Consider the following 26,203-nt stretch of genomic DNA (forward strand, 5'->3'; position numbering starts at 1 on the left):
TCAAAACTGAACAAACATCCAAATCACATACTGCTATTTGATCAGATCTAAAGAAAAAAACCACATCACCCACTGCTACGTGATCAAAACTGAAGGACCATCCAAATCACCTACTGCTATATGATCAAAACTGAAGAAAACCCCAAATCACAAAGTGATATTTGATAAAAACTGAAGAAGAACCCAAATCCCTCACTGCTATTTGATCAAATCGTTAGAAAAAAAAAACACCCACTCCTATGTGATCAAAACTAAAGAAACATCCAAATCACCCACTGCTGTGTAATCAAAACTGAAGAAACACCAAAATCACATACTGCCATTTGATCAAATCACCAACTGCTATATGCTAAGAACTGAATAAACATACAACTCACCCACTGCTATGTGATCAAAACTGAAGAAACATACAAATCACCCACTGATATGTGATCAAAACTGAAAAAACATACAAATCACCCACTGATATGTGATCAAAAACTCAAATCACCAACTGCTTTGTACTCAAAACTGAAGAAAATACCCAAATCAAATCAAAACTGAAGAAAGATCGAAATAACCCACGACTACATGACACACCTAAATCCTACACTGCAATGTGATCAAAGCTGAAGAAACACCCAAATCACCCACTGCTATGTGCTTGTCACTGAACAAACACCAAAATCACCCACTACTATGTGCTAAATACTGAGGAAACACTTAAACGACCCAGTACTGTGTGACCAAAACAGAAGAAACACCACAATAACCCACGGCTATATGCAGAAAACTGAAGAAACACCCAGATAACCCACTGCTATATGCTGAAAACTGAAGAAACACCCAAATCACCAACTGGTATGCTATAAAAACGTAAGAAACATCCAAATAACTCACTGCTATATGATCAAAACTGAAGAACATCCAAATCACCCACTGCGATATGCTCAGAACTGAAGAAACACCAAAATGACTCACAAACCACAAATCACCCACTGCTATTTCATAAAAACTGAAGAAACACCCAAATCACCCACTGTGATGTGATCAGAACTGAAGAAACGTCTAAATCACCAACTGCTATGTGCTCAAAACTGAAGAAACACTCTAATCACCCACTTCTATTTGATCAAAACTGAACAAACATCCACATCACATACTGCCATTTGATCAAATCTGAAGAAAAAAATCAAATCATCCACTGCTATGTGAGCAAAACTGCAGAAACATCAAATCACCCACTGCTATATGTTCAGAACTAAAGAAACACCCAAATCACCCACTGCTTTGTGATCAAAACTGAAAAAACACCCAAATCACCCACTGCTATGAGATCAAAACTGAAGAAACACCCAAATCACCCACTGCTATGTGATTAAAACTGGAGAAATACCCAAATCACCCACTGCTATGTGAACAAAACTGGAGAAACACCCAAATCACCCAATGCTATGTGATCAAAACTGAAGAAACAACAAAATAACTCCCTGCTATTTGATCAAAACTGAAGAAACACCCAAATCGCCCACTGCTATGTGATAAAAACTGAAGAAACACCGAAATAACCCAATTCTATGTGATCAAAACTGAAGAAACACACAAATAACCCAATGCTATGTGATCAAAACTGAAGAAACATCAAATCACCCACTGCTATATGTTCAGAACTGAAAAAACACCCAAATTACTCACTGCTATATGCTCTGGACTGAAGAAACACCCAAATCACCCACTGATATGTGATCAAAACTGAAGAAACACCCAAATAAACCACTGCTATGTGTTCAGAACTTAAGAAACACCCAAATTACTCACTGCTATATGCTCTGAACTGAAGAAAAACCAAAATCACCGACTGCTATGTGATCGAAACTGAAGAAACACCCAAATCACCCAATGCTATGTGATCGAAACTGAAGAAACACCCAAATCACCCAATGCTATATGCTCAGAACTGGAGAAACACCCAAATCACCCACTTCTATGTGATCAAAACTGAAGAAATTCCCAAATTGCCCACTTCTGTGTGAGAAAACCCCAAATGACACTGCTATGTGATCAAAACTGAAGAAATGATGCAAATGCCCCAATGCTATGTGATGAAAACTGAAGAAACACCCAAATGACCCATGGTATTAATTTGGGTATGGTTTAATAGAAAACATCGGGATTGTTTTAGTTTCCATTTCATTTAATATATTGGTGAAAGCTAACATTGAATCTGGTTTGTTAATGATTTCTTGGTTGATTAATGTTGAGCAAAGTTTGTGAAATTTATTCCAATTACCTTTATGGATCTGCCATTTTGGCTTTATTTCTTCTGTTGCAGATTTCTCAGTTTTGAGAATAATTGGGAAGTGGTCACTACCACACGGTCATTATATACCTTCCACTGAAAGTCCATAAAGATTGTTGGAGAGCATAGAGTTAGAGGCTGTTGTTCCTGTGCCAAGTTAGCAGTATTTTGTCACTCACATATTTTAGGAGATTCTAGCAGTGACTCAATAATTTTTCCAGAGTGATTGATATTTTTGCATCCCCACATTTTGTTGTGAACATTGAAGTCCCCATTAAAATGAAAGTGGTAAGGAGTTGTAGTATCAGGTTTTAATTTCAGTTTTATTTAGTTTGTATTTAGGATAGATGTAGATTGAACAAATAATTGTTATTTGGTGGAGTGAAGTTTTTATTGCCACTTCTTGAAGGTTTGTTTGAAGTTATAATTTTATATGTAGTATCTGGGTTTTCTTATAATCGAGGTGACGTTTATTGATCAGTTGTCTCTTTTTGATGTATTTGTTCTGTTGTAGATATGTCCTTTGAGGGCTATATTTTCAGTTTCTTTTAGCAGGGTTTCTTGTAAGCCAACTATATTGGGATTATACTTTGTTATCATATATTTTATTTCTTCATATTTTTGTTTTGCACTTCTGCAATTCCATTGTATAGTTTTAGTAACTTGTATGATCACGTTTATTTTCATTTGTAAAGTTTTAAATTTGTTCTGGTCTGCAGTTCTTGTGCTTGATGTGGAGCTTGGCACACTGTCTTTTTACTAAAAACTGTAGTAGACTTTTATTTTCATTTTTATTTTATTTTCTTGACTTTTATTATAAAAATAAAAACAACAAAACAAAAATATATAAAATATATGCTTTGTTTGTTTTTAACCTGTTGATTGTAACTGGGTAACAACCTTTGCTTACACCAGGAGAATAAGAAAACAAGTTTATACACAGCTTTATTTCAACTGATGCAGAGGAAACTTTTCTGATGGATAACCCCCACCCTTTATCTTCATTGTATTTATTTTTCATAGCAAAAATGCAAAAATATTCTAATTTGTTTTTTGTTGTAGATTTGTTTGTTTGGTTGGGAGGGTAATACCATAGTCAACCCCCAGTGTGTGTGCATATTAATAAAAAAAAAATAATACAAACTGTGCGAAGTATTAGGTCAAAGTAAAAGTCCACAAAAAAATAAGAACCTTCAAAGCAAACAAAACTGTTATTGTTGTAATACTACTACTAAAACTGATAATAATAATAAAGGACTACCATGACTACTATTAAGAATAATACAAATTACAATATAAATAGTAGTAGTATGAGTAGAATCAACAGTAATGAAACACATTGTGTGTTCGATTAGTAAGGTAAATGATGTATGGGAATGATGGATTTAAAGCAAAGAATAACTAATAATATGCAGAAAAAGTAACTAGTGTGACATGTGAAGTTCATAAATATGATGTTGTAATCTGAAGAGCCACTGTTTCTATTGTTTATGTGTATTGACAACTGCTATTCCTGGCTATTCCATCATTCTGCTAAACTAAGAATGAAATGGGAGAGTTTGTTAAAGTCACATTTAAGGCAAATATAATATATGCATGAAAGTAAATGTATTAAAGAAGTCTAATATTTCACCGGTGACTTGTGGCTAAGTATGACTATGAAAAGAGACTCAGTGATTTTGGGGTTCTGTGGGAGGACTAAAAAAAAAAAGATAAAAATTTTGCTACTACTTATGTCATGATGGGGAGGAAACTGGGTGGTGCATCTTTTTCTAGTAGACAACCCTAACTATTTCTTTTTGTATTTATTTTTCATAGTGAAGTTAGCCATGGCTGTTAAATTGTAACATGAAATGGCAAAGAAATGTGTGTAATCTTTAGTTTGAAAAGGTGAGTGCAAAAGATTTGCATAGAAATGTCCTCATTGGGTTCATATACTGTCAATAGTTACAAGGAAAACTCGTTATCATTTTATTTATATAGACATATATAGTAATAATATGCAGTAATAAACAGTGATATTTGCATTTGTTTTTTACATAGACATCACCCATTATCAAGGCTCAGAAGCCACTCAGGGATAAGGATTAGAGAGTGTACAGTAGTCAATTGGACAAGATAGTAATCGTTAGTAATGGAAATTCTATAAATTTGTAAACTTAAGTGGAACGGCTCATCAAGAACTTGTTTACATTGGACTTGAAGTCAACCATATTGTAGTCAGCAGGAAAGCAGGAAAATGGAACAGAGTTCCACAAGTGTGCAGTTCTAAGAAAGAAACTTTGTTCATGGAATCTATGTTTAGGTTTAGGCACAAATAAAGAGTGGAGGAAATTATTGATAGTGTTTTCAGCTAGACGAGTATTTCTTGTGAAAGTTTGGCAGGGGGGGGGCATAGATTGAAGCTCAGTCAAGCACTTTCCATAAAAATAATGATAAAGCAAAGACAAACTCGCAACATCTCTTCTGTGAGAAAGAGGTTGCAGGAAAGAGAAAAGGACATCTCCTACGAGGCTACAAAGTCTATTTTGAACTCTATCAAGACAGGACAGGTTTTTTCTAGCAGCTCCTTCCCAGATGGGGCAACAGTACTCCATCCTTGGACGTACCTGGCTCTTATATAGATAGAGAATTGCATCAGCCGTGAGATATCTATTGGATCGATAGAAGGATGCCACCATTTTTCCAGCGGCCTTGGCAACGGATTTAATATGTGTTCCATTTAAGATCAGGAGTAAAGGTCAAGCCCAGAAGCTGGTCAAAACATGAGGCCTCCCCAAGACGAGAGCAATTCATTTCAATTGCTGCCAGATGGGGATCAGAGCGTTGATGATGTAAAGATAAAAACTTGGTTTTAGATGCATTAAAAGTAACAATCCACCTCTTTCCCCATTGTACCACTTGCTCAAGATCAGAGGAGAGAGAATCAGAGAGAACTTGGTCATTTATGGTCTTAGATGTGCTACCATAGATAGTAGTGTCATCAGGATAAATGTCTATAAATCATGTAAGGATGTAGTTTGGAAGATCATTAATGTTGATTAGGAAGAGAGTTGGGCCCAGGATGGACCCCTGAGGGACTCCAGCATTAATATTGTGAGCTTCTGATTTTTGTCCATCAACCACTACTCTTATGAACCTATCAGAGAGAAATGATTTAAGACATTTCCAGCTATACCATAGCTGGAGATCTTTTGAAGTAAACCTTTAGGCCTTTGATATGTCAAGAGCAATTGTCCTAGAAAGGTTACCTCTGTCGAGAGATTCGCTAATCCTATGAGATATAACTGTAAGCACATCTGCTGTAGATCTAGCAGAACGGAAATCATACTGTGTGTCACTAAGAAGGTTATTTTTGCTGAGATGGTTGATTATTTCTCTATTTAACACAGATTCCAGCAACTTACTCATGACGCACAGGAGACTTATTGGCTTGTACTGAGAGGGAGATGAGCGATCACCTGAATTCTTAAATACAGGGCATACTGATGAGATTTTCCAGGGTGACGGGAAACAATTCTCCTTAAAACAATGTTTAAACAGTTTTGTAAGTATGAGCGCTAGTTCTGATTGAAGTTTTTTGAGTACTATAATTGGAATACCATCAGGGCCAGTTGCTTTACTGGAATCAAGGTTTTTGATTAGCTTGGCAACATCACGTACAGATATTTGTATATCACATAGCATGTTTTCTGATACAGAAGGAAATATTGGAGGTTGGCGGCCTTGGTTGCAAAGGGTAGAATTAGCTGCAAAGTTCTTGGCAAAGAATTTGGCTTTGTCTGATGCTGACGAGATTACCTCAGGTCCATTGATGATAGTTGGGATAGAACACAAGCTTCTAAGGTTCAATCTTCAGTGTGGGCAACCGAAAATATTACTTAAGACCTCTATTCAGTCATGGTATCTTCATAAAATGTTGTGTTCAAAATTCTGTGTAGATTACAGTGTTTGAAGCTCATCAGATCACAAGTTGCAATTGAAGTTGCACTACCCTCGTCATATGACTCCAAATGATCTTTTAAGCCTTTTGTCAATACCCCACATATTTAAAAATTTCTGATCGTTCCAACTAATCACCATCATTACCCTTATGACATAATTACAGACTATCTGACATAATTTTTAATTCATAAATTAAGTTTAATTATATCTAGAATAATTGACTGAAGAGGTGGATGATAAAGCACATGAAAATATTGTCAAATAATATGTCTGACTAACTGATGTAACTTTGAAGGTTAAACTTAGTAGCACTTGTTAGTTAAAATAACTTGGAGGGTGACTAGTGCAAAAGGGTTATGGGTGTAAGTCACTTCCAGTTGATTAAATTTTAAGTTGCTGACTATGGAGACTTTCAAAAATTAAAATTTTTTGACTACTTGTGTTCATAAAGTCAACTATAATTTTACACCATATTTTGGCTGATGAATATAATGTAAAAATATATTTTTTTTAAAAAGACAAAAATCTCTTGTCAATTTTGCATGCAGTCACCACTTTCAACTCACAGACTTAGGACTATTAACAACACTTTCTCTGACAAAAGCAGACACTTATCCAAAACTTTGGATGACCAAAGTCAAAGTAAATACATAGCATGGCACAGAGATATGGTAGGAACTTACGAGACTCTTATGACCCCAGCCACACAGCCAAACTATTTCTGATGCAGTCACACAAAATATGACACTGAATAACTCCCCAGGCTACAATCATATCATACCCTCATGGTAACATTCCATAGCTTATATGAGATACACCCCACCCAAACCTATTTCCTTAGCGACTATTTTGCTCTTCTGGCCTTCATATCTCCAGATTTATATCAAACAAATAAAATGCCTATAACCTCTTCTCTTTTCACCTGATGTAAAACATCATGAAGTTGTTTATCTCGTTTAATGGTAATGACTATCCTGTGCCCTCACCTGATACTCGTTTTAATGCACCCGAAGATAATTTTATTGTTGGACACTCCAGTATGAGTAAACTTACACCACAAGAAAGAAAACTTCACTTTACTTTAAATCACACTTCCATACTAACCATCTAGTTTATATCTGATAATATACTTGATGTCAAACAATTTTTTTTTTTTTTCGAATAAGCCATTCATTACTAACATTTCAGTATTTATAGTAACTATTTGTAATGCCTCTCCACGGGACAGAGTTAGACACCAGGGTCGTTTTTTAACATGGAGAAAAGGTACAAAAATAAAAAAATTGTCTTAGTCGTGAAGGACTGTTCTTCCACTTAAAGAGTACAAGAAATGGAAGTGTAGCATCTGAAGAATAGATACTACACTTTGATCTTGGCCAAAAGGCCAAAAACAGTATTCACTATTTATAGTAACTCTTACATTTCCCACTCTTATTTAAAAATTATTATGATCAGTCTATTGCCATTAGATAAGGAGTGGTCTCCCTTGATTTATCAACTATTTTAATCTTGATACCAATTGAAATTCTGGACATGTTTTATCTATCGCGTGTCATGGGGAAGGTTCAGGAAGCTGCAGCCAATTCTTACAATTCTTTCTTCAAAATTAAGGGCAGATTCTTTTTCGTCTGCTTTCGATCTACTTTCTTGCAAAGCAATTAGACATGGATGTAAACGTGATCTTGGTGTAATGATCACGCTAGCATCAAATGGATGTGTAGCTGTAAGCTGGAAAAAAAGATTCCATCAATCATGCTACATCAGAAACTTTAGCTATTGGTTGGATTCAAGATGCCTTACACATTCAATGTCTCAGGTGATTCAGCCATTTGCAGCATGTCACCTCTTATATATACTTCATAATTTGAGCACTAGATAGTGTGGTAGATGAAGGAAAACCTGGCTCAAGTGATATGATTGCATGCAATCTGACATATCAAACTGTATGGAGAGCAGGCACTAGTGTTGTCCAACCCAGTTTGGCATATTTGCATCATTTTTAATAGGAAACCACCCGAAAAAAAAAAAACTTTCTTTAAAAAAAAAAAAAATTTTTTTTTTAATACTTTTTCTTTTAAACTATTATTGTGAATAGTTTAGTTTGATAGTCTTGAACAATTTATCATATTAATCTAATACTTTATAAATTTTTATTTGTAAAACTTAGCAGTATGTCTTTTATGATCGTTCCTCCTTTAACTTTTTCTTTTTATTATATTGTCATATTTGTATGTTTAGTTTTGCATATTTTGAGCATTATCTTATTTTCGTCTATTATGTATATACTCCTGATCAAAAATTTTAAAACCATTTGAAAATCTTTAAAAAGAAACCTTATTTTAAGGATAGATTTTAAACTTTTCCCACTAAAGATTTACAAATACTACAACCTAAAAGGTTATGGAAAAAAAGCTACATTCCAAACATTTAATTCAGAAATTTACATTTTTATAAAATGAGGCATTTTACATTTTAGTATTGATAACCTAATTGGGAGGAGTTTAAAATCTACCCTTCAAAAATGGTTTCTTTTTGAAGATTTTCAAGTGGTCTTAGATTTTTTCTAATGAGTTTCATTTATTCCTACATGTTACTTTGGAGAAGTCAATTGTGTTATGAAAAGGAGGTCTTGGGAGTATATGACAAAAACGTTGTTAAGTGTTTCCACTGACATGTCTCCATTGTGATTTTGTGGAGGAGAAGAGATTTACAAGCTTGTGCTTTACAGGAGAGATGAAGACAGCCTCTTTGTAACTTCCTTTTCAAATAGCTAAAAGGCAGTGGTATAGCATCAGATTTTGCCGCCCGGGGTGGTCGTAAAATTTGCCCCCCACCCACCCCCGCTAGCATATAATTACCTGTTTTGCCCCCCTGCTGGCATATGATTACATGTTCCCTCACCCCACCCCGCTTACATATGATTACCTGTTGTGCCTCCCCCACTGCTGGCACATGATTACCTCTTTTGCCCCCCCCCCAGGAACATATTTTTCCGATTCAGATCCCTCCAAAAGTTCCAATTTTTTTTACAAATTTTTCAGTATAAAATTTAAGCTATTTTGTTAGCTTTTATTTATTTTTTCCATTTTTTATTTTTATCCTCACAAAATGCCGCCCCCTGGTATGTGCCACTCGTAAAATAGGGACATATTTTTCTGACTCCAATACCTCCAAAAGTTCCAATATTTTACAAACTTTTCTGTATAAAATTTAAGATATTTTGTTAGCTTTTATTTATTTTTATTTTTTATTTTTCTATTTTTTATTTTTAACGTCTCAAAATGCCGCCCCCGACATGAGCCGCTTGTAAAATAAGAGATAGATTTTTCCGATTCCAATACCATCAAAAGTTCCGATTTTTTTAAAAAACTTTCGGTAAAAAATTCTGATTTTTTGTTATCTTTTTTTTTTTTTCTATTTTTATCCTCACAAAATGCCCCCCCCCCTGGTATGTGCCGCTTGTAAAATAGGGACACATTTTTCTGATTTCAAAACCTCAAAAATTACCAATATTTTTACAAACTTTTCGGTATAAAATTTAAGATATTTTGTTAGCTTTTATTTATTTCTATTTATTTTGTTCTATTTTCTATTTTTCACCTCTCAAAATGCCGCCCCCTGACATGGTCCGCTCGTAAAATAGGGATACATTTTTCCAATTCCACTTTTATTCCGATTTCTTGTTAGCTTTTATTTATTTTTTATTTTCAACCTCCCAAAATGCCACTCCTGACGTGTGCCGTTCATAAAATAGGGACACATTTTTCTGATTCTGATATCTCTAAAAGTCCCAATGTTTTACAACCTTTTCGAAATAAAATTTCAGATTTTTTGTTAGCTTTCATTTATTTTTATTTATTTTTTTTTACCCTCTCAAAATGCCGCCCCATTACACGTGCTGCCCAGGGTTTACCACCCACCACCACCCTGCCCTTGCTACGCCACTGCTAAGAGGTAATATATTACTTAAGCAAAACTAATGGGTTCACAATGTTCGCAGATAACATTAGTTCAACGCATAAAATAAAAGCCAGCAATGATAGGTTAATCTTTTTACCATGTTTTCTAAAGAGAAATTTCCATGAACAGAGTTTCCTTCCAAAAACTTCCCATTTGTGGAATAAATTATCATACCTCCCTGCAGGATACAACATAGCCATCTTCAAATCCAATGTCAACAAATACTTGTCAGAAACCATTTTCAATAACTAATCAAACTTTGTTCATTCCAGAAATCTTCCTCAATCCTCTCATCATATTCTTCATCATTAAATTGACACCATATTATCTCATCTATCCTTATCCTCAAATGATTTTTGCCTTTGATAACTTAACTTGATAACTTAACTTGATGACTTATTAGTAAAAAAAAAGAAGTAATTCCACACCAGACCAATATTTCTGTCTTCACATAATTTTTCCAAGCATTAAAAGATGATCAAACAAACACAAGTTCTGCTATGGAAATTAATGGCAAAGTTGAATCACAGCACTAGAATTCAGGTTTCTCAAACTAGCATGGTGAAATTCATTGAAACATGGTGGCTGTTTTTTTAATTTTTGCAAAGTTACAAAAATACTCAAAATGAGTAGTGATCAATATATGTATCTATAAAGCTAACAAACAGAATGAGTATGAAGACATTTAGCCAAATATCCGACAAGCTTAGAACCAAAAGTAGTCTTCATTTCTACATACAACCTAAATATATGCATAAAATATACCAGTGAAGAGCAAGCAGCAAAATTCCACCTCTACACTGTGGAGATCCCTAGATGCTGGAAAACTTTCTACTCTAATAGTTTCTTTGGAATTACCTCCCTGTTTCCTACTTCCTTGACTGTACTAACCTGCAGGAGTTTATATGTAACTTGAACAGAAATCTTGCTGCTCAATTCCCCATAGTCTCCTATTAGACACAATTTCAAGATCGTAACCCTCACATTCCAAGTGTAAATATGCTTTCTGTTGGATGAAAAAAAGAGTCAAAAAGGAAAAGTATAAATTTTATTTAGCAGATTTCCATATGCTTCTGATGCAGAGTTGTTTCTTTATTAATCTCTCAGAAAAGACCGACATCCTTAGTTTGTTATTTATTTTTTTTTATTACATTTCCATCCCAACCAAGGCACATTGCCACTTTGATGTAGGGGACTACTATCAGGGATATAATCTACAGGGGTACTATGTGAGAAGTTGGGCAGCAAGATGTCGGTTCACGTTACACTTGAACTTCGGCATGTCAGTACAGTTGGGGAAGCAGGAACCTGGAAGGGAATCCTAAAGTCTAGTGGTTTTGGGGAAGAAACTACTGGAGTAGAAGGCTCTTTTACATTTATGGATCTCAACTGTGAAGGAATGGGATTTTGCTGCTAGTCGGGTTTGTCGGGAGTATTTACTTCGAGGGGGGGGGGGTACAAGTGCTTGCAGTTCGCCGGAGCATTCACCGTTAAAGTATTTGTAGAACAGGCAGAGGGATGCTACATTTCGTCGATGGAATAGAGGTTGAAACTTAGATGACAGTTCAGGACCTATTAGGTTGGAGACTCTCTTTTGCACCTTGTCTAGGAGTGAGAGACTAGTAGCAGATGCACCAGTCCAAATATGACAACAATACTCCATACATACATAGGAATAATAGAGGTCCAAGGATAGACTCTTGAGGCACTCCCGCATTTATATCATATTGTTTAGATGTACGACCGTCGAGGACAACCTGGATTTTTCTCTTATCTAAGAAGGATTTAATTATGTTAAGTATTCTTCCAGTGATACCGTATGATCTAATCTTCCTGAGAAGACCTCATGCCATACCCTGTCAAAAGCCTTACATATATCTAGAGCTACTGCTATGCCCTCCCCCGCATTGTCCAGTGAATGGTATATATGTTCAGAGATTATAGTTAGTAAGTCTGCTGTGGAACGCGCTTGTCTAAATCCATATTGTTGGTCAGTCAGAAGTTTAGCATCTGTAAGGTGATGGACTAGAGCTTGGTTAATTATGGACTCAAATATTTTGATGAAAAGTGGGAGGAAACTAATGGGGCGATAATTTACTAGGTTAGTTCTTTCGCCAGAATTCTTGAAAACTGGTACCACTGAAGCAGTTTTCCAGCAGGCAGGAAAGCAAGATTCATTAAGGCATTTGTTGGAAAGTTTAGAGAGAACTGGAGCTACTTCTGCGGAGCACATTTTTAATAGCACAGTCGGGATGAGATCAGGTCCACGTGCTTTTAAATTGTCAAGATTTTTTATGATAGCATGCACCTGAGAAGGGGTGATTTTCAGATTGTCTAGTGTGGCGTCTGTCCACAAAGGAAAGTCTGGCAGGGGTGGATGACAGGGTCCAGTGTGGAGTTGGAGGCAAACCAACTGGCAAGCATGTTTACCTTCTCGATTGCTGAGTAAACAACCTCATGATTGTTGGATAGTGGGGGAATTGTTGATTACCCATTATGTACTACACTGTTGTAGATTTTCAAGAAGTCACGATTTCCTAATTTCTGTGCTTCAATGCGTTTTTTGGTGGTTTCAGTAAATTCTATCTTAGCTGTCATTATTTCTTTCTTACAGTTACTTCTGGCTTCTATATACTTCTGTCTGTTTGATTTGGACTTATGTCGGTTCAATCTGCGGTACGCATGCTGCCTTTCTGTCAAATAGAAGTAAACCATTGGGGAGAGTGGGGCTTGCTATAAAATTTCCGCATGGGAACATGTGCTTCAATTGCCATTTTGAACCATTCAGTGGTCTCATTTGCGCACTGTTCAGCAGGAAGTGAAAAGATATTTCACCATGGGGTGTCTCTGATGAGATCCCTGATGGCTTCCCAGTCAGCCTTTTTATAATATCTCATTGTTTTGAGCAATGGCTCTTCAATTTTGGCCCTAGAGTTTAGGGCGATTTCAACCATTATCACTGCATGATCAGCGTTCTCAAGTGGGCTGCGGGCATTCGTAACACAATCATCGGAAACTGTGGTCAGAAAGTGGTAGTGAAAGTGATACCATAAATTTGACAAAGTTCAAACACAGCATGACAACAAGTAGTTATGTTTCATCAATGTCTTCCTTCCTTTTCTCGCTAATGTTATATCATGTCTGTAATAAAATTCATAACAAGAATAACATGAACAAAAATCTCATATAATAATAAGAATGTCATCATTCATTTTCATGTAAGCATAACAAAAAAATTTGCTTCATTGAAAGTTATCTTTTAGTTGTATAGTCACCTATTGAAGATTCTATCTTAAAAATCTTGATCTCACTACTTTTTGTTCCTCATTTTTCCTGTTCCTTTCTAATGATTAAAGGTTCCTGCTCTAATATGGAGTCTTTGTGCAACTCAGCCCTTGATGTAACCTGATCAGCATGTCAATAATGTAACAACAGTAACATGCACTGATGAGTACAAGTTTAAAAAAAAAGGGGGGGGCTGAATTGCATGGTCAGATTCATTGGGGGCTTTCAGATGAGATTTTCAAAAATAATCTGAAGCTACTGGAGGCTGTTGCAATGTTGAAAAAAGTTAACAGAACAAATTAATGTGCTCATTCATACATTAGTACTGTTGGGAAAGAAAGTAAAAATAAAAAGTTTCATTTAAAATAAAAAAAATTTGAATACATTTTTATTGTTTTAACATCAATAAAAAAAAATATAAAAAAATAAAATTTTATAAAGTAAAAAAAATTCAGATTCTACATTTATTTTCGATTTTGCTTTAATAAATTATTATGCTCCTATGACCATATTGCACACAATGTTTGAGGTAAACTACATTACCTTATTAAATAAATTCTTGTTTTTAAATAAGTAAAAAATGAGAAAATCATAAACGTACCGTGTATAGGATGCTTGATGTAAAGAATGTTTTGTTAGCGTATCTTCTGTATTTGAGATCATCTCGGGATTCTCATACTCTTCAAACATGTCAGCCTGTGAACAGATAAAAGGTTCCCTGGCTGATGTCTCCATTTCTTTGCGTGTGGCTTCCATTGAGTTGCTCAAACTGAATAAATGAAAACAGAATCCTTATTAAATCTTTTTTGACGCATGTCGGACAGAAACAGGTTTGTACAACACATAATCTCAGTTTCTGTGGAAACAACAAAGCAATGCCAAGAAGAAATCTGAAAAAATATTAAAAAAACAAACCCTAAAATATCAAAAAGTAATAAATAATTTTATGATGTAAAAATAACTATTTAGTAAAAAGTATCTCTAGATAATTGTTTAGCACTTTTTGTCTGTTGGTTACTAAGTCACCAAATCTACTTAATTGAATTACACCAAAATTGGCATAAAGCATCTTTGAAATGCTGGGTGTATCAAACAAGGAGAGAGATAAGAATGTTAATATTGCTACTATGGTACGAAGAGATTTTGTATCACAAGGGATTAGAACTATACTACTACTACTAGTAGTAGTATTAGTTAACTCTAACATCCTCAAAATGTAATTGCCAGAATTGCACTAAATATAGCATGAAGAGCACTTGGAAAGTTACCAGGTATGTTATAGGAATCAAACTTTATGTACTACACCTAATAATAATAACTAATAACAGTAGCAGGCCCCATGATGTAATCAGCCGCTAAGTTGAAATCTTATGTACTCATTTATACATTAGTACTGCTGGAAACACAAATAAAGTTTAATTTAGAAAAAAATTACAAGATACCTAATAGTATTTATTAGGTTGACAAGAAAGTTCTTGCGGTTTTGAACTTTTAAATTCAAATGAACATATCTTGGCTCAAACAAAAATTGATCGATTGAAATAAACACCATCAGAATCAACACACTTTTGCCAACGCAAAACAAGTGTATTTATGCCAGTAACGTAAAAATCTTGCGTTCTGGTGGTGATGATATCACTTAGGTTTTGAAGCATTTCTCGCACAGAAAGTTGTCAAGATGCTTGAAAAAGTGGTAGTCAGTAGGTGAGAGATCTGGAAAGTATGGCAGAGGAGGCAGAGTTCCATGGCTCAATTCGTTCAACTTCTGCAGGGTCCATTTAGCAACATGTGGTCAGGTATTGTCATGGAGGAGAATTAGGCCTTTTCTGTTGACTAATGTTGGGTATTGCTGGCGAAGTTTCTGATGCATTTCATCCATTTGTTGATAGTACTTCTCTACCATAATGCTTTCGCCTGCATTCAAAATGGATGAGATTAGTCGCAGAACACCAAACAGCATGACTTTCTTCTGGTATAACTCTGGCTTCAGGAAGTATCATGAAGCTTTGTTGGCATCTAACCACTGAGCTGAGCATCGTCACCTATTGTAAAGAACCCAAATTTCATCGCAAGTCACAACCTGGTCGAGAAACATGTGATTCTTGTTGTGTAAAAGTAAGGAAAATGACACTTCATAACGTTTCATTTGATTGTTGTTCCATTTGTGAGGCACCCATTTATCAAATTTTTTTGTCTTTCTAATAATCTCTTTCTTAAGTGGTTGGAAATCATTGTATACATTATGTCTAGTTCAGAAGTTCTTGAACAGTTGTGCATGGATTCACTTCAACTAATTAATCATTGTCAACATCCAATGGCTGATCACTACATTTATCATCTTGAAGACTCTGGTCACTGCCACAAAATTCTTAAACCACTACTGTGCTGTGCGTTCAGTAGTGATTCCTGGGCGAAACATTTTGTTGATATCATAAACTGTTTTAGCAGCTTTTCAGCCTAGCTTGAATTGAAATAAGAAAATTGTGTAAATTTACTTTTTTTCCACCTTGTATTCAACATTCTGAAAAGACATAATTGTTTTAAAACAATTTTAATTTAAACGATTAGAGTGAAAAATGTTCTTTAAAATGATATATAAAGTAAAGGTATTATAATGAAAACTTATTTGAAAATACATCATTTGAAATCAAAATTAAAAATTCCGCAAGAACTTTCTTGTCAGCCTAATAATTATATTTTCTGAATGCTGACTTTGTTGTTAAGTTCACAATATTTTGACCATTGTATTCTCTGGTATTCTTCAGAGATCTTTTGCCAAATAAACTATAAGCCTCTGTGAATTTTGAACTGAACTTTTATTTAATCCACTGAGATAAATTACTTTCAATTTTTCTCCAGAGATTAAACTCAGAATTTCTAGATAGAATTCACTCTTGAATCTTTCACAAAGAAATAGCCGTCAACACTGAAGCAAACAACATACTGCGATCTGCTTGACTCAAAAACCAAGACAACAATAAAAAAAAAATAATGTAAATAAAATTTCTATACATTCGATCTCTCATTAAATTTTTATTGTAACATACGTCATCTTCTATGTGAATCGATAACTAGATACTCATACAAGATAGTTGTTGATTTATTAATACCAAACTGAAATCATGAACATCGGGTGTATATGTGGTCTCAATTCAGTAATGGGAGTATAAAGCAATATGTGAAAACAGTCACAAAGGGCAAAAAAAAAAAAAAGTAGATTCAAAGATAAAATGATTCAAAACAAGATGAAAACAAAAAATTCTACAATCACAATTATGAGCCAATGCCTGAATACAGACAAAAGTATAAAGACCTGAAGAATAGAATATTTTTTTAATATTGATTTTGATTTGAACTGTTGTGATTCTCATTATGATTGCTGTTACATTAGAATTGCATATAACTCATAATGTATGGAGAGAAAAGGGATGTCACCAACATCTGCGGAAATAAGTGAAAATAATGGACAGCAATACTGGAAGATCAGCAAACTTAAAGAATTAGCTTATATGCTAAGCTACAGTAACCTTTTAAATTAAGTATGAAAATGAATATGGAAATGAATAATTAAGAAAAAAAAGGTAAACAATAACATAATCATATCCATTGTGTATCTGGAAATTTGATATCTGATGCTTGTGTTATTAATTTTTTTTTTTTTTTTAATTACATTTTCACAATGCCACTTTCGTGTAGGGGGCTACTATCAGGGACAACAGCTACTGGGGTACTATGTAGGGATTTGGGCAGCAAGATGTCGGTTCACGTTACATTTGAACTTCTGCACGTCAGTACAGTTGGGGAAGCAGGGACCTGGAATGGAATTCCAAAGTCTAGTGGTTCTGGGGAAGAAACTACTGGAGTAGAAAGATCTTTTACATCTAGAGATCTCTACTGTGTGGGGGTGGGATTTAGCTGCCTGTCAGTTTTGTCGAGGGTGTTTACGTCAGGGGGCACAAGTGCTTGCGGTTCATCAGAGCATTCACCATTAAAATATTGTAGAACAGGCAGAGGGATGCAACATTTCGTCGGTGGGACAGAGGCTGAAGCTCAGATGACAGTTCAGGACCTATCAGGTTGGCGACTCTCTTTTGAGCCTTGTCTAGGAGTGAGAGACTAGTAGCAGATGCACCAGTCCAAATATGACAACAATACTCCATACATGGGCGAATGGTGACCTTATAGAGGTACAGGATACTTTCGGGCGTTAGTAGCTTTCTAGCACGGTAGAGAGAGCCTACCTTCTTCGCAGTGGTCCTGGCAATGCTCTCAATGTAATTGTTCCAACTCATGTTTCTTGTGAACGTTAGGCCAAGGAGTTTGAAAGATGTACTTACAGATAAAGAGTCTTTGGCCATTGCTATTGGTGGTAGAGAAGGTTTCTGTAATTATTGAAGGAAAAAAGTTTAGTCTTGGCAGCATTGAAGATGGCCATCCATTTTTGTCCTCATTCCACTACAGATTGGAGGTTATCCTCTAGTGTTTCTGCCATTTTTTTTTTATATGTGTTCATTTGTTTTCCTGTCATGTCTGTTATAGAGTGTGGTGTCATCAGCATATATACCCATCTCAGAGGCAATTTTGTTGGGGAGGTCATTTATGAATATTAGGAATTATAGATGTCCAAGGATAGACTCTTGAGGCACTCCCGCATTTATACCATATTGTTTAGATGTACGACCGTCGAGGACAACCTGGATTTTTCTCTTATCTAAGAAGGATTTAATTATGTTAAGTATTCTTCCAGTGATACCGTATGATCTAATTTTGCTGGGGAAACCCTCATTCCATACCCTGTCAAAAGCCTTAGATATATCTAGAGCTACTGCTATGCCCTCCCCCACTTTGTCCAGTGAATGCTATATACGTTCAGAGATTACAATTAGGATGTCTACTGTGGAACGGGCTTGTCTAAATCCATATTGTTGGTCAGTCAGAAGTTTAGCATCTGTAAGGTGATGGACTAGAGCTTGGTTAATTATGGACTCAAATATTTTGATGAAAAGTGGGAGGAGGCTAATGGGGCGATAATTTACTGGGTCAGTTCTTTCGCCAGAATTCTTGAATACTGGTACCACAGAAGCAGTTTTCCAACTGTCCGGAAAGCAAGATTCATTAAGGCATTTGTTGTAGAGTTTGCATTGTGCAGAGAAATCACTTTTTCCATTGCTTCCAACGTCATAGATGTACTGAGACTAAAGCCGCTTTCAGGACCACCAGTAACCACTGTAAAAAAGTAATAAAGAACACAAGAGAGTTGTATGCTCAGTCCATCAAGTCGAAAATAGCTGAGCAGCGGCTTGGTTCCCACCAGATTTGGCAAATAGCAAACAGAATCCTGAACAGAAGCGTGTGTTCTATCCCAACTATCATCAATGGACCTGAGGTAATCTCGTCAGCATCAGACAAAGCCAAATTCTTTGCCAAGAACTTTGCAGCTAATTCTACCCTTTGCGACCAAGGCCGCCAACCTCCAATATTTCCTTCTGTATCAGAAAACATGATATGTGATATACAAATATCTGTACGTGATGTTGCCAAGCTAATCAAAAACCTTGATTCCAGTAAAGCAACTGGCCCTGATGGTATTCCAATTATAGTACTCAAAAGACTTCAACCAGAGCTAGTGCCCATCCTTACAAAACTGTTTAAACATTGTCTTAATCAGAATTGCTTCCTGTCACCTTGGAAAATCTCATCAGTATGCCCCGTATTTAAGAATTCAGGTGATCGCTCATCTCCCTCTCAGTACAAGCCAATAAGTCTACTGTGCGTCATGAGTAAATTGCTGGTATCTGTTAAATAGAGAAGTAATCAACCATCTCAACAAAAATAACCTTCTTAGTGACACACAGTATGGTTTCCATTTTGCTAGATCTACAGCAGATGTGCTTACAGTTATATCTCATAGGATTAGCGAATCTCTCGATGGAGGCTACCTTTCTAGGGCAATTGCTCTTGACATATCAAAGGCCTTTGATAGTGTATGGCATAAGGGTTTACTTCATAAAATCTCCAGCTATGGTATAGCTGGAAATGTCTTAAATCATTTTTCTCTGATAGGTTCATAAGAGTAGTGGTTGATGGGCAAAAATCAGAAGCTCACAATATTAATGCTGGAGTCCCTCAGGGGTTCATCCTGGGCCCAACTCTCTTCCTAATCTACATTAATGATCTTCCAAATCACATCCTTACATCATTTATAGACATTTATCCTGATGACACTACTATCTATGGTAGCACATCTAAGACCATAAATGACCAAGTTCTCTCTGATTCTCTCTCCTCTGATCTTGAGCAAGTGGTACAATGGGGAAAGAGGTGGATTGTTACTTTTAATGCATCTAAAACCAAGTTTTTATCTTTACATAATCAACGCTCTGATCCCCATCTAGCATCAATTGAAATGAATGGCTCTCGTCTTGGAGAGGCCTCATGTTTTGACAAGCTTCTGGGCTTGACCTTTACTCCTGATCTTAAATGGAACACATATTAAATCCGTTGCCAAGGCCGCTAGAAAAATGGTGGGATCCTTCTATTGATCCAGTAGATATCTCACTGCTGATGCAATTCTCTATCGGTATAAGAGCCAGGTACGTCCAAGGATGGAATACTGTTGCCACATATGGGCAGGAGCTGCTAGAAAAGACTTGTCCTGCCTTGATAGAGTTCAAAATAGACTTTGTAGCCTCGTAGGGGATGTCCTTTTCTCTTCCCTGCAACCTCTTTCTCACAGAAGAGATGTTGCGAGTTTGCTTTATCGTTATTTTCATGGCAAGTGCTCGGCTAAGCTCCAATCTATGGTCCACCCTCGCCAAACTTTCACAAGAAACACCCGTCTAGCAGAAAACACTATCACTAATTACCCCCACTCTTTATCTGTGCCTAAACCTAAACGTAGATTCCATGAACAAAGCTTCTTTCTTAGAACTGCACACCTTTGGAATTATCTTCCGTTTTCCTGCTTTCCAGCTGACTACAATATGGTTGTCTTCAAGTCTAACGTAAACAAGTTTTTGATGAACCATTCCATATAAGTTAACAAATTTACCGAATTTCCATTATTAACGATTACTATATTGTCCAACTTCTACTTACACTCTTTAACCCTTATCCTCGAGTGGCCTCTTGACCTTGATAAGTGGTGATGCTTATGTTAAAAAAAAAAGTTTAGAGAGAACTGGAGCTACTTCGGTGGAGCACATTTTTAATAGCACAGCCGAGATAAGATCGGGTCCACATGCTTTTGAAATGTCAAGGTTTTTTATGATAGCATGCAGGGGTGATTTTCAGATCGTCTAGCGTGGCGTCTGTCTGCAAAGGAAAGTAAGGGCGGAGATGGTTGGAAGGGTCCAGAGTGGAGTTTGAGGCAAACTGACTGGCAAGCATGTTAGCCTTCTCGGTTGCTGAGCAAACAACCTCTGGATTGTTGGTTAGTGGGGGAATTGTTGATTGCCCATTATTTACTACACTGTTGTACATTTTCCAGAAGTCACGAGTTCCTAATTTTTGTACTTCAATGTGGTTTTTATTGGTTTCAGTAAATTCTCTCTTAGTTGTCGCTATTTCTTTATTAATGTTACTTCTAGCTTCTATATACTTCAGTCTGTTTGAACTGGACTTCTGTCGGTTAAATCTGTGGTATGCATGCTACCTTTGAGCAATGGCAGTTGCGCAAGTAGAAGTAAACCATTGGGGAGAGTGGGGCTTGCTATAAAATTTCCGCATGGGAACATGTGCTTCAATTGCCATTCTGAACCATTCAGTGGTTTCATTTGCGCACTGTTTAGCAGGAAGAGAAAAAATATTTCCCCATGGGGCATCTCTGATAAGATCGCTGATGGCTTCCCAGTCAGCCTTTTTACAATATCTCGTTGTTTTGAGCAATGGCTCTTCAGTTTGGGCTCTAGAGTTTAGGGCGATTTCAACCATTATCACTGCATGATTAGCGTTCCCAAGCAGGCTGTTTGCATTCGTTATACAATCATCAGGAACTGTGGTCAGAAACAGATCTAAAAGTGATGTGTGTTGTTCTTGCTGGTCAGAGAAACGGGTTGGAAGTGTAACCATTTGTGATAGGGAGTGAGATATAGAGAAGCTATGTGTTGTACTGCCTGCTGCGTCTGTGTGAGTAGAGAATCCAAGCCAGTTTTTGTGGTGGACATTAAAGTCATCAAATACATGTACTTGTGCACTAGTGTTGAGGGAGAGTGCCGTGTCTATGCTGTCAGAGACTTTGTTTATTATGGTGCAGTCCTGGGTCGAGGGAGAGCGATACAGAAAATAAAAGTAGCTAATGTTATGTTGCATGTTTAGTCTAAAGCATATAAAGGCTTGATCATTCGATTCTAGGTTTGTTTCTTTAGTCAAGGGGAGGGTATTACGAATGTAGACTTCAAGTCCGTTCATATGTTTGTCAGAGTCCTTACGGCAGAGTGGGAGATATCCAGGCATGTTAAAGTAGTTAGAGGGGATGGAGGAGTGTAGATTAGTCTCACTTAGTACTAAGATATTTGTTAGTTTCTAATAAAAGTCACATTCTATTAATGTGAAGTTGGTATGATGTAAATGGTTGTTTGAAATATTAAGAAAATTTTTATCCATGCTGATGATGCCTCTATTTTGATGTTGCTTCTCACCCATTAATCTTGGTCAGTTGAAATATGCAACTAATTTTGAAGTTGACTTGGGTTCAGTTGTAGATTAGCGTACGAAATAGCTTATTTTATTTCATTCTGCTAAGACTCATCTTGCGTCTTTCAATTATAGTCATGTCCCTGAGATTCTTATTGATGGCTCTGCTCTTGAAGGGACATCGACTTTGAAACTTTTTGGTCTTTCTTTCTCATTAAATTTTCATTGGAATTCATACATTAGATCTATTACATTTTTTGCTTCTCATAAAGTGGGTTCTCTATATCACTGTAAACACTTTCTCACACCTAAAACTATTCTCTATCTCTACAAATCTATCAGACCATGTATGGAGCATTGTTGTAATATTTGGGCTGGTGAATCTTTTTGAAGGTTTTTTGAGGTGCAGAAACATATCTAATTTGATTGGCCCCAATACTTTCTTCTTTTCTCTAAATTCTCTCACAGATGTAATGTTGCTAGTTTAAGTCTTTTCTATAAATAATATTATGGTATGTGCATATCAAAATTGTCTGATCTATTCCCTGCTTCTTTTGTTCAAGCTCGTTTGACTCGGTCTAGTAGTCTCCATCAATTTGCTGCTTTTATACGTCATTTGATACGTGTTAAAAAATTTTCTGTTTCATGGTCTTCTACTTATTCCTCCTCTATTTCTTCTACAGAAGCCAAGATTCTTTGCACTCAGAAATTCACCATGTTTTATGCCCTGAGGCCCCCACTTATACAAATGAGTATTGACCTTGCTTTCGGTCTAGTTGCACATGCACAGTTATGCATTCACCACCATGACGTTTGATTCATCACGCATTGTCTACACTCACCCTTGATCGCAGCACAGGTATGATCACGCAGTAATCTCCAGTGTGAGTGCTTTGTCGCAAGGATAGTTCTGAGGTTTCTCCATTTCATATTGTCTGTTGACCAAGCAGTGTGATATACCTAGTGTCATTTAAAATCTCATTAACTGCTCCATCAGGCGAGATGGCATTTGTCGGGGGTCACACATCCTTCACATGGAGCAGGAAGCCATTGACAATAACTGCATGCAGGTTGATCATGCCATTTCTTCCTGAAACTTGGATGTGCATCAATAACGAGGTGGTTTTATCCATACAGGGTTACCTAGACGATACCAGTTTTGTGCAGAGGTCGGTAATATAGGCACTGGATCGATATTATTTATCCTAAGCTCATATGTGTAAATTCAGTTGTTAGGTGCAGTCAACGATAATGTATAAGTTTGCTGGTTAAAAAATCAAGTATGATAATCGTTTCATGTTAAACTTTCATAGAAAACAAACACTTTAAAATTGAACTAATAATTTAAAAGCATAGTTTTTATAATCTAAACATTTGTGGCTTCATCAATAATGACCTGGATATTATTTTGTTTATTTAAATATTTTGTATATTTAATTATTTTATTTATTTAATTATTTTGTTTATTTAAATATTTTGTTTATTTAAATATTTTGTATATTCAAATATTTTATTTATTTAAATATTTTATTTATTTAAATATTTTGTATATTTAATTATTTTATTTATTTAATTATTTTATTTATTTAATTATTTTGTTTATTTAAATATTTTGTTTATTTAAATATTTTGTATATTCAAATATTTTATTTATTTAAATATTTTGTTTACTTAAATATTTTATTTATTTAAATATTTTTTTTATTTAAATATTTTGTATATTCAAATATTTTATTTATTTAAATATTTTGTTTACTTAAATATTTTATTTATTTAAATATTTTGTTTATTTAAATATTTTGTTTATTTAAATATTTTGTTTATTTAAATATTTTGTTTATTTAAATATTTTATTTATTTAAATATTATATTTATTTAAATATTTTGTTTATTTAAATATTTTGTTTATTTAAATATTTTGCTTACTTAAATATTTTATTTATTTAAATATTTTGTTTATTTAAATATTTTGTTTATTTAAATATTTTGTTTATTTAAATATTTTGTTTATTTAAATATTTTATTTATTTAAATATTTTGTTTATTTAAATATTTTGTTTATTTAAATATTTTGTTTATTTAAATATTTTGTTTATTTAAATATTTTGTTTATTTAAATATTTTGTTTATTTAAATATTTTGTTTATTTAAATATTTTGTTTACTTAAATATTTTATTTATTTAAATATTTTGTTTATTTAAATATTTTGTTTATTTAAATATTTTGTTTATTTAAATATTTTGTTTATTTAAATATTTTGTTTATTTAAATATTTCGTTTATTTAAATATTTTATTTATTTAAATATTTTGTTTATTTAAATATTATATTTATTTAAATATTTTATTTATTTAAATATTTTGTTTATTTAAATATTTTATTTATTTAAATATTTTGTTTATTTAAATATTTTATTTATTTAAATATTTTGCTTACTTAAATATTTTATTTATTTAAATATTTTGTTTATTTAAATATTTTGTTTATTTAAATATTTTGTTTATTTAAATATTTTGTTTATTTAAATATTTTATTTATTTAAATATTTTGTTTATTTAAATATTATATTTATTTAAATATTTTGTTTATTTAAATATTTTGTTTACTTAAATATTTTATTTATTTAAATATTTTGTTTATTTAAATATTTTGTTTATTTAAATATTTTGCTTACTTAAATATTTTATTTATTTAAATATTATATTTATTTAAATATTTTATTTATTGAAATATTTTGTTTATTTAAATATTTTGTTTATTTAAATATTTTATTTATTTAAATATTTTATTTATTTAAATATTATATTTATTTAAATATTTTATTTATTTAAATATTATATTTATTTAAATATTTTGTTTATTTAAATATTTTATTTATTTAAATATTTTATTTATTTAAATATTATATTTATTTAAATATTTTATTTATTTAAATATTTTGTTTATTTAAATATTTTGTTTATTTAAATATTTTGCTTACTTAAATATTTTGTTTATTTAAATATTTTATTTATTTAAATATTTTGTTTATTTAAATATTTTGTTTATTTAAATATTTTGTTTATTTAAATATTTTATTTATTTAAACATTTTGTTTATTTAAATATTTTATTTATTTAAATATTATATTTATTTAAATATTTTGTTTATTTAAAATTTATTTTACGTCCACAATTTATTGTTTATTCTTTCACATCATCGTCATATAGTTAAAAATAAGTCAATGTTTTTTTAATTTTTTATTTCTTTTAACAATGTTTCTTTTGTAAGATTTAATTTGTCAGTGACTTTTTATATAACCATTGATTTTATTTAATCTCCTTAAGTCAGTAAAACATTTGCTCGTCTATCTTTAGTAATTACCTTTTATTCTTAGAATGCTAAATAGTTCCAACTAACAACAAATAATTAAGGAGAGTAACTTTTATTAGCCTTGTAACTCTCACTTCCTTTATTTTGCCCTTTAGTCTTCATATTCTTTCTGAGAAAGGTGAAATAATTGCTGTTTTCTATCTATTCCATACTTGTTTTTTGATCCAAAAGTATTTTTTTAGTTCTTTACATCAAATGGCTTCATACTTTATCTAGAGTGATTTCGATAAAAAAGGAGAATTTAAAAAAATAAAAGGGAAAATAATTAATAAAATGTCCCTTTTTAAAACCAATATGCAAGTATCAAAAAGTTTCATTGGATGTCGTACTGTCTATACTGTCTGAGAGCAGGCTCAAAGCATTTTCACAAATAGTGGCGATGGAGAAGTGTTCATATAGCTAGTGGTGACCTACGTAGCACATCATTAAAAGGCGATTGAGAAAGTTGTGCATGATGGTGCTTATCACTTGTCTCTATGCTGATTGGTTGGAACACAAATCAGTCAAGCAGACCGGCATTGCTTGCAATTCTCTGTTGAGAGTCAATTCACTTCCATTTTGCAATAAAATTTGATTAGTTTCTAACTTAATAGCAAATTATAGGATTTGTTTTTATCACTTTCAAAGTTGTGAATTTGATAATTTGGTGCTTGTCTGGAATAATAATGAAAATCAAAAAATTCAATTCCAACAAAAACCAATGTTATCTGTTTAACTATCATGTCAATA

General features: G+C 33.8%; 1 protein-coding gene across 4 annotated transcripts in view; it reads right to left on the reverse strand.

Annotated features, from left to right (window-relative positions):
* LOC145248967 (uncharacterized) overlaps positions 1 to 26,203 on the reverse strand; it is a 133,949-nt gene that overhangs the window by 48,149 nt on the left and 59,597 nt on the right. For all 4 annotated transcript variants that reach the window (XM_080110775.1, XM_080110773.1, XM_080110776.1 and 1 more), the window contains one exon: positions 14,070 to 14,237. In XM_080110775.1, coding sequence (XP_079966901.1) covers positions 14,070 to 14,237 — 168 coding nt within the window. The remainder of the gene's footprint in view (positions 1 to 14,069; positions 14,238 to 26,203) is intronic.

The sequence above is a fragment of the Euprymna scolopes genome, chromosome 27 (assembly GCF_053919585.1).
Source record: "Euprymna scolopes isolate OS-2025 chromosome 27, ASM5391958v1, whole genome shotgun sequence".
Taxonomy (NCBI): domain Eukaryota; kingdom Metazoa; phylum Mollusca; class Cephalopoda; order Sepiida; family Sepiolidae; genus Euprymna; species Euprymna scolopes.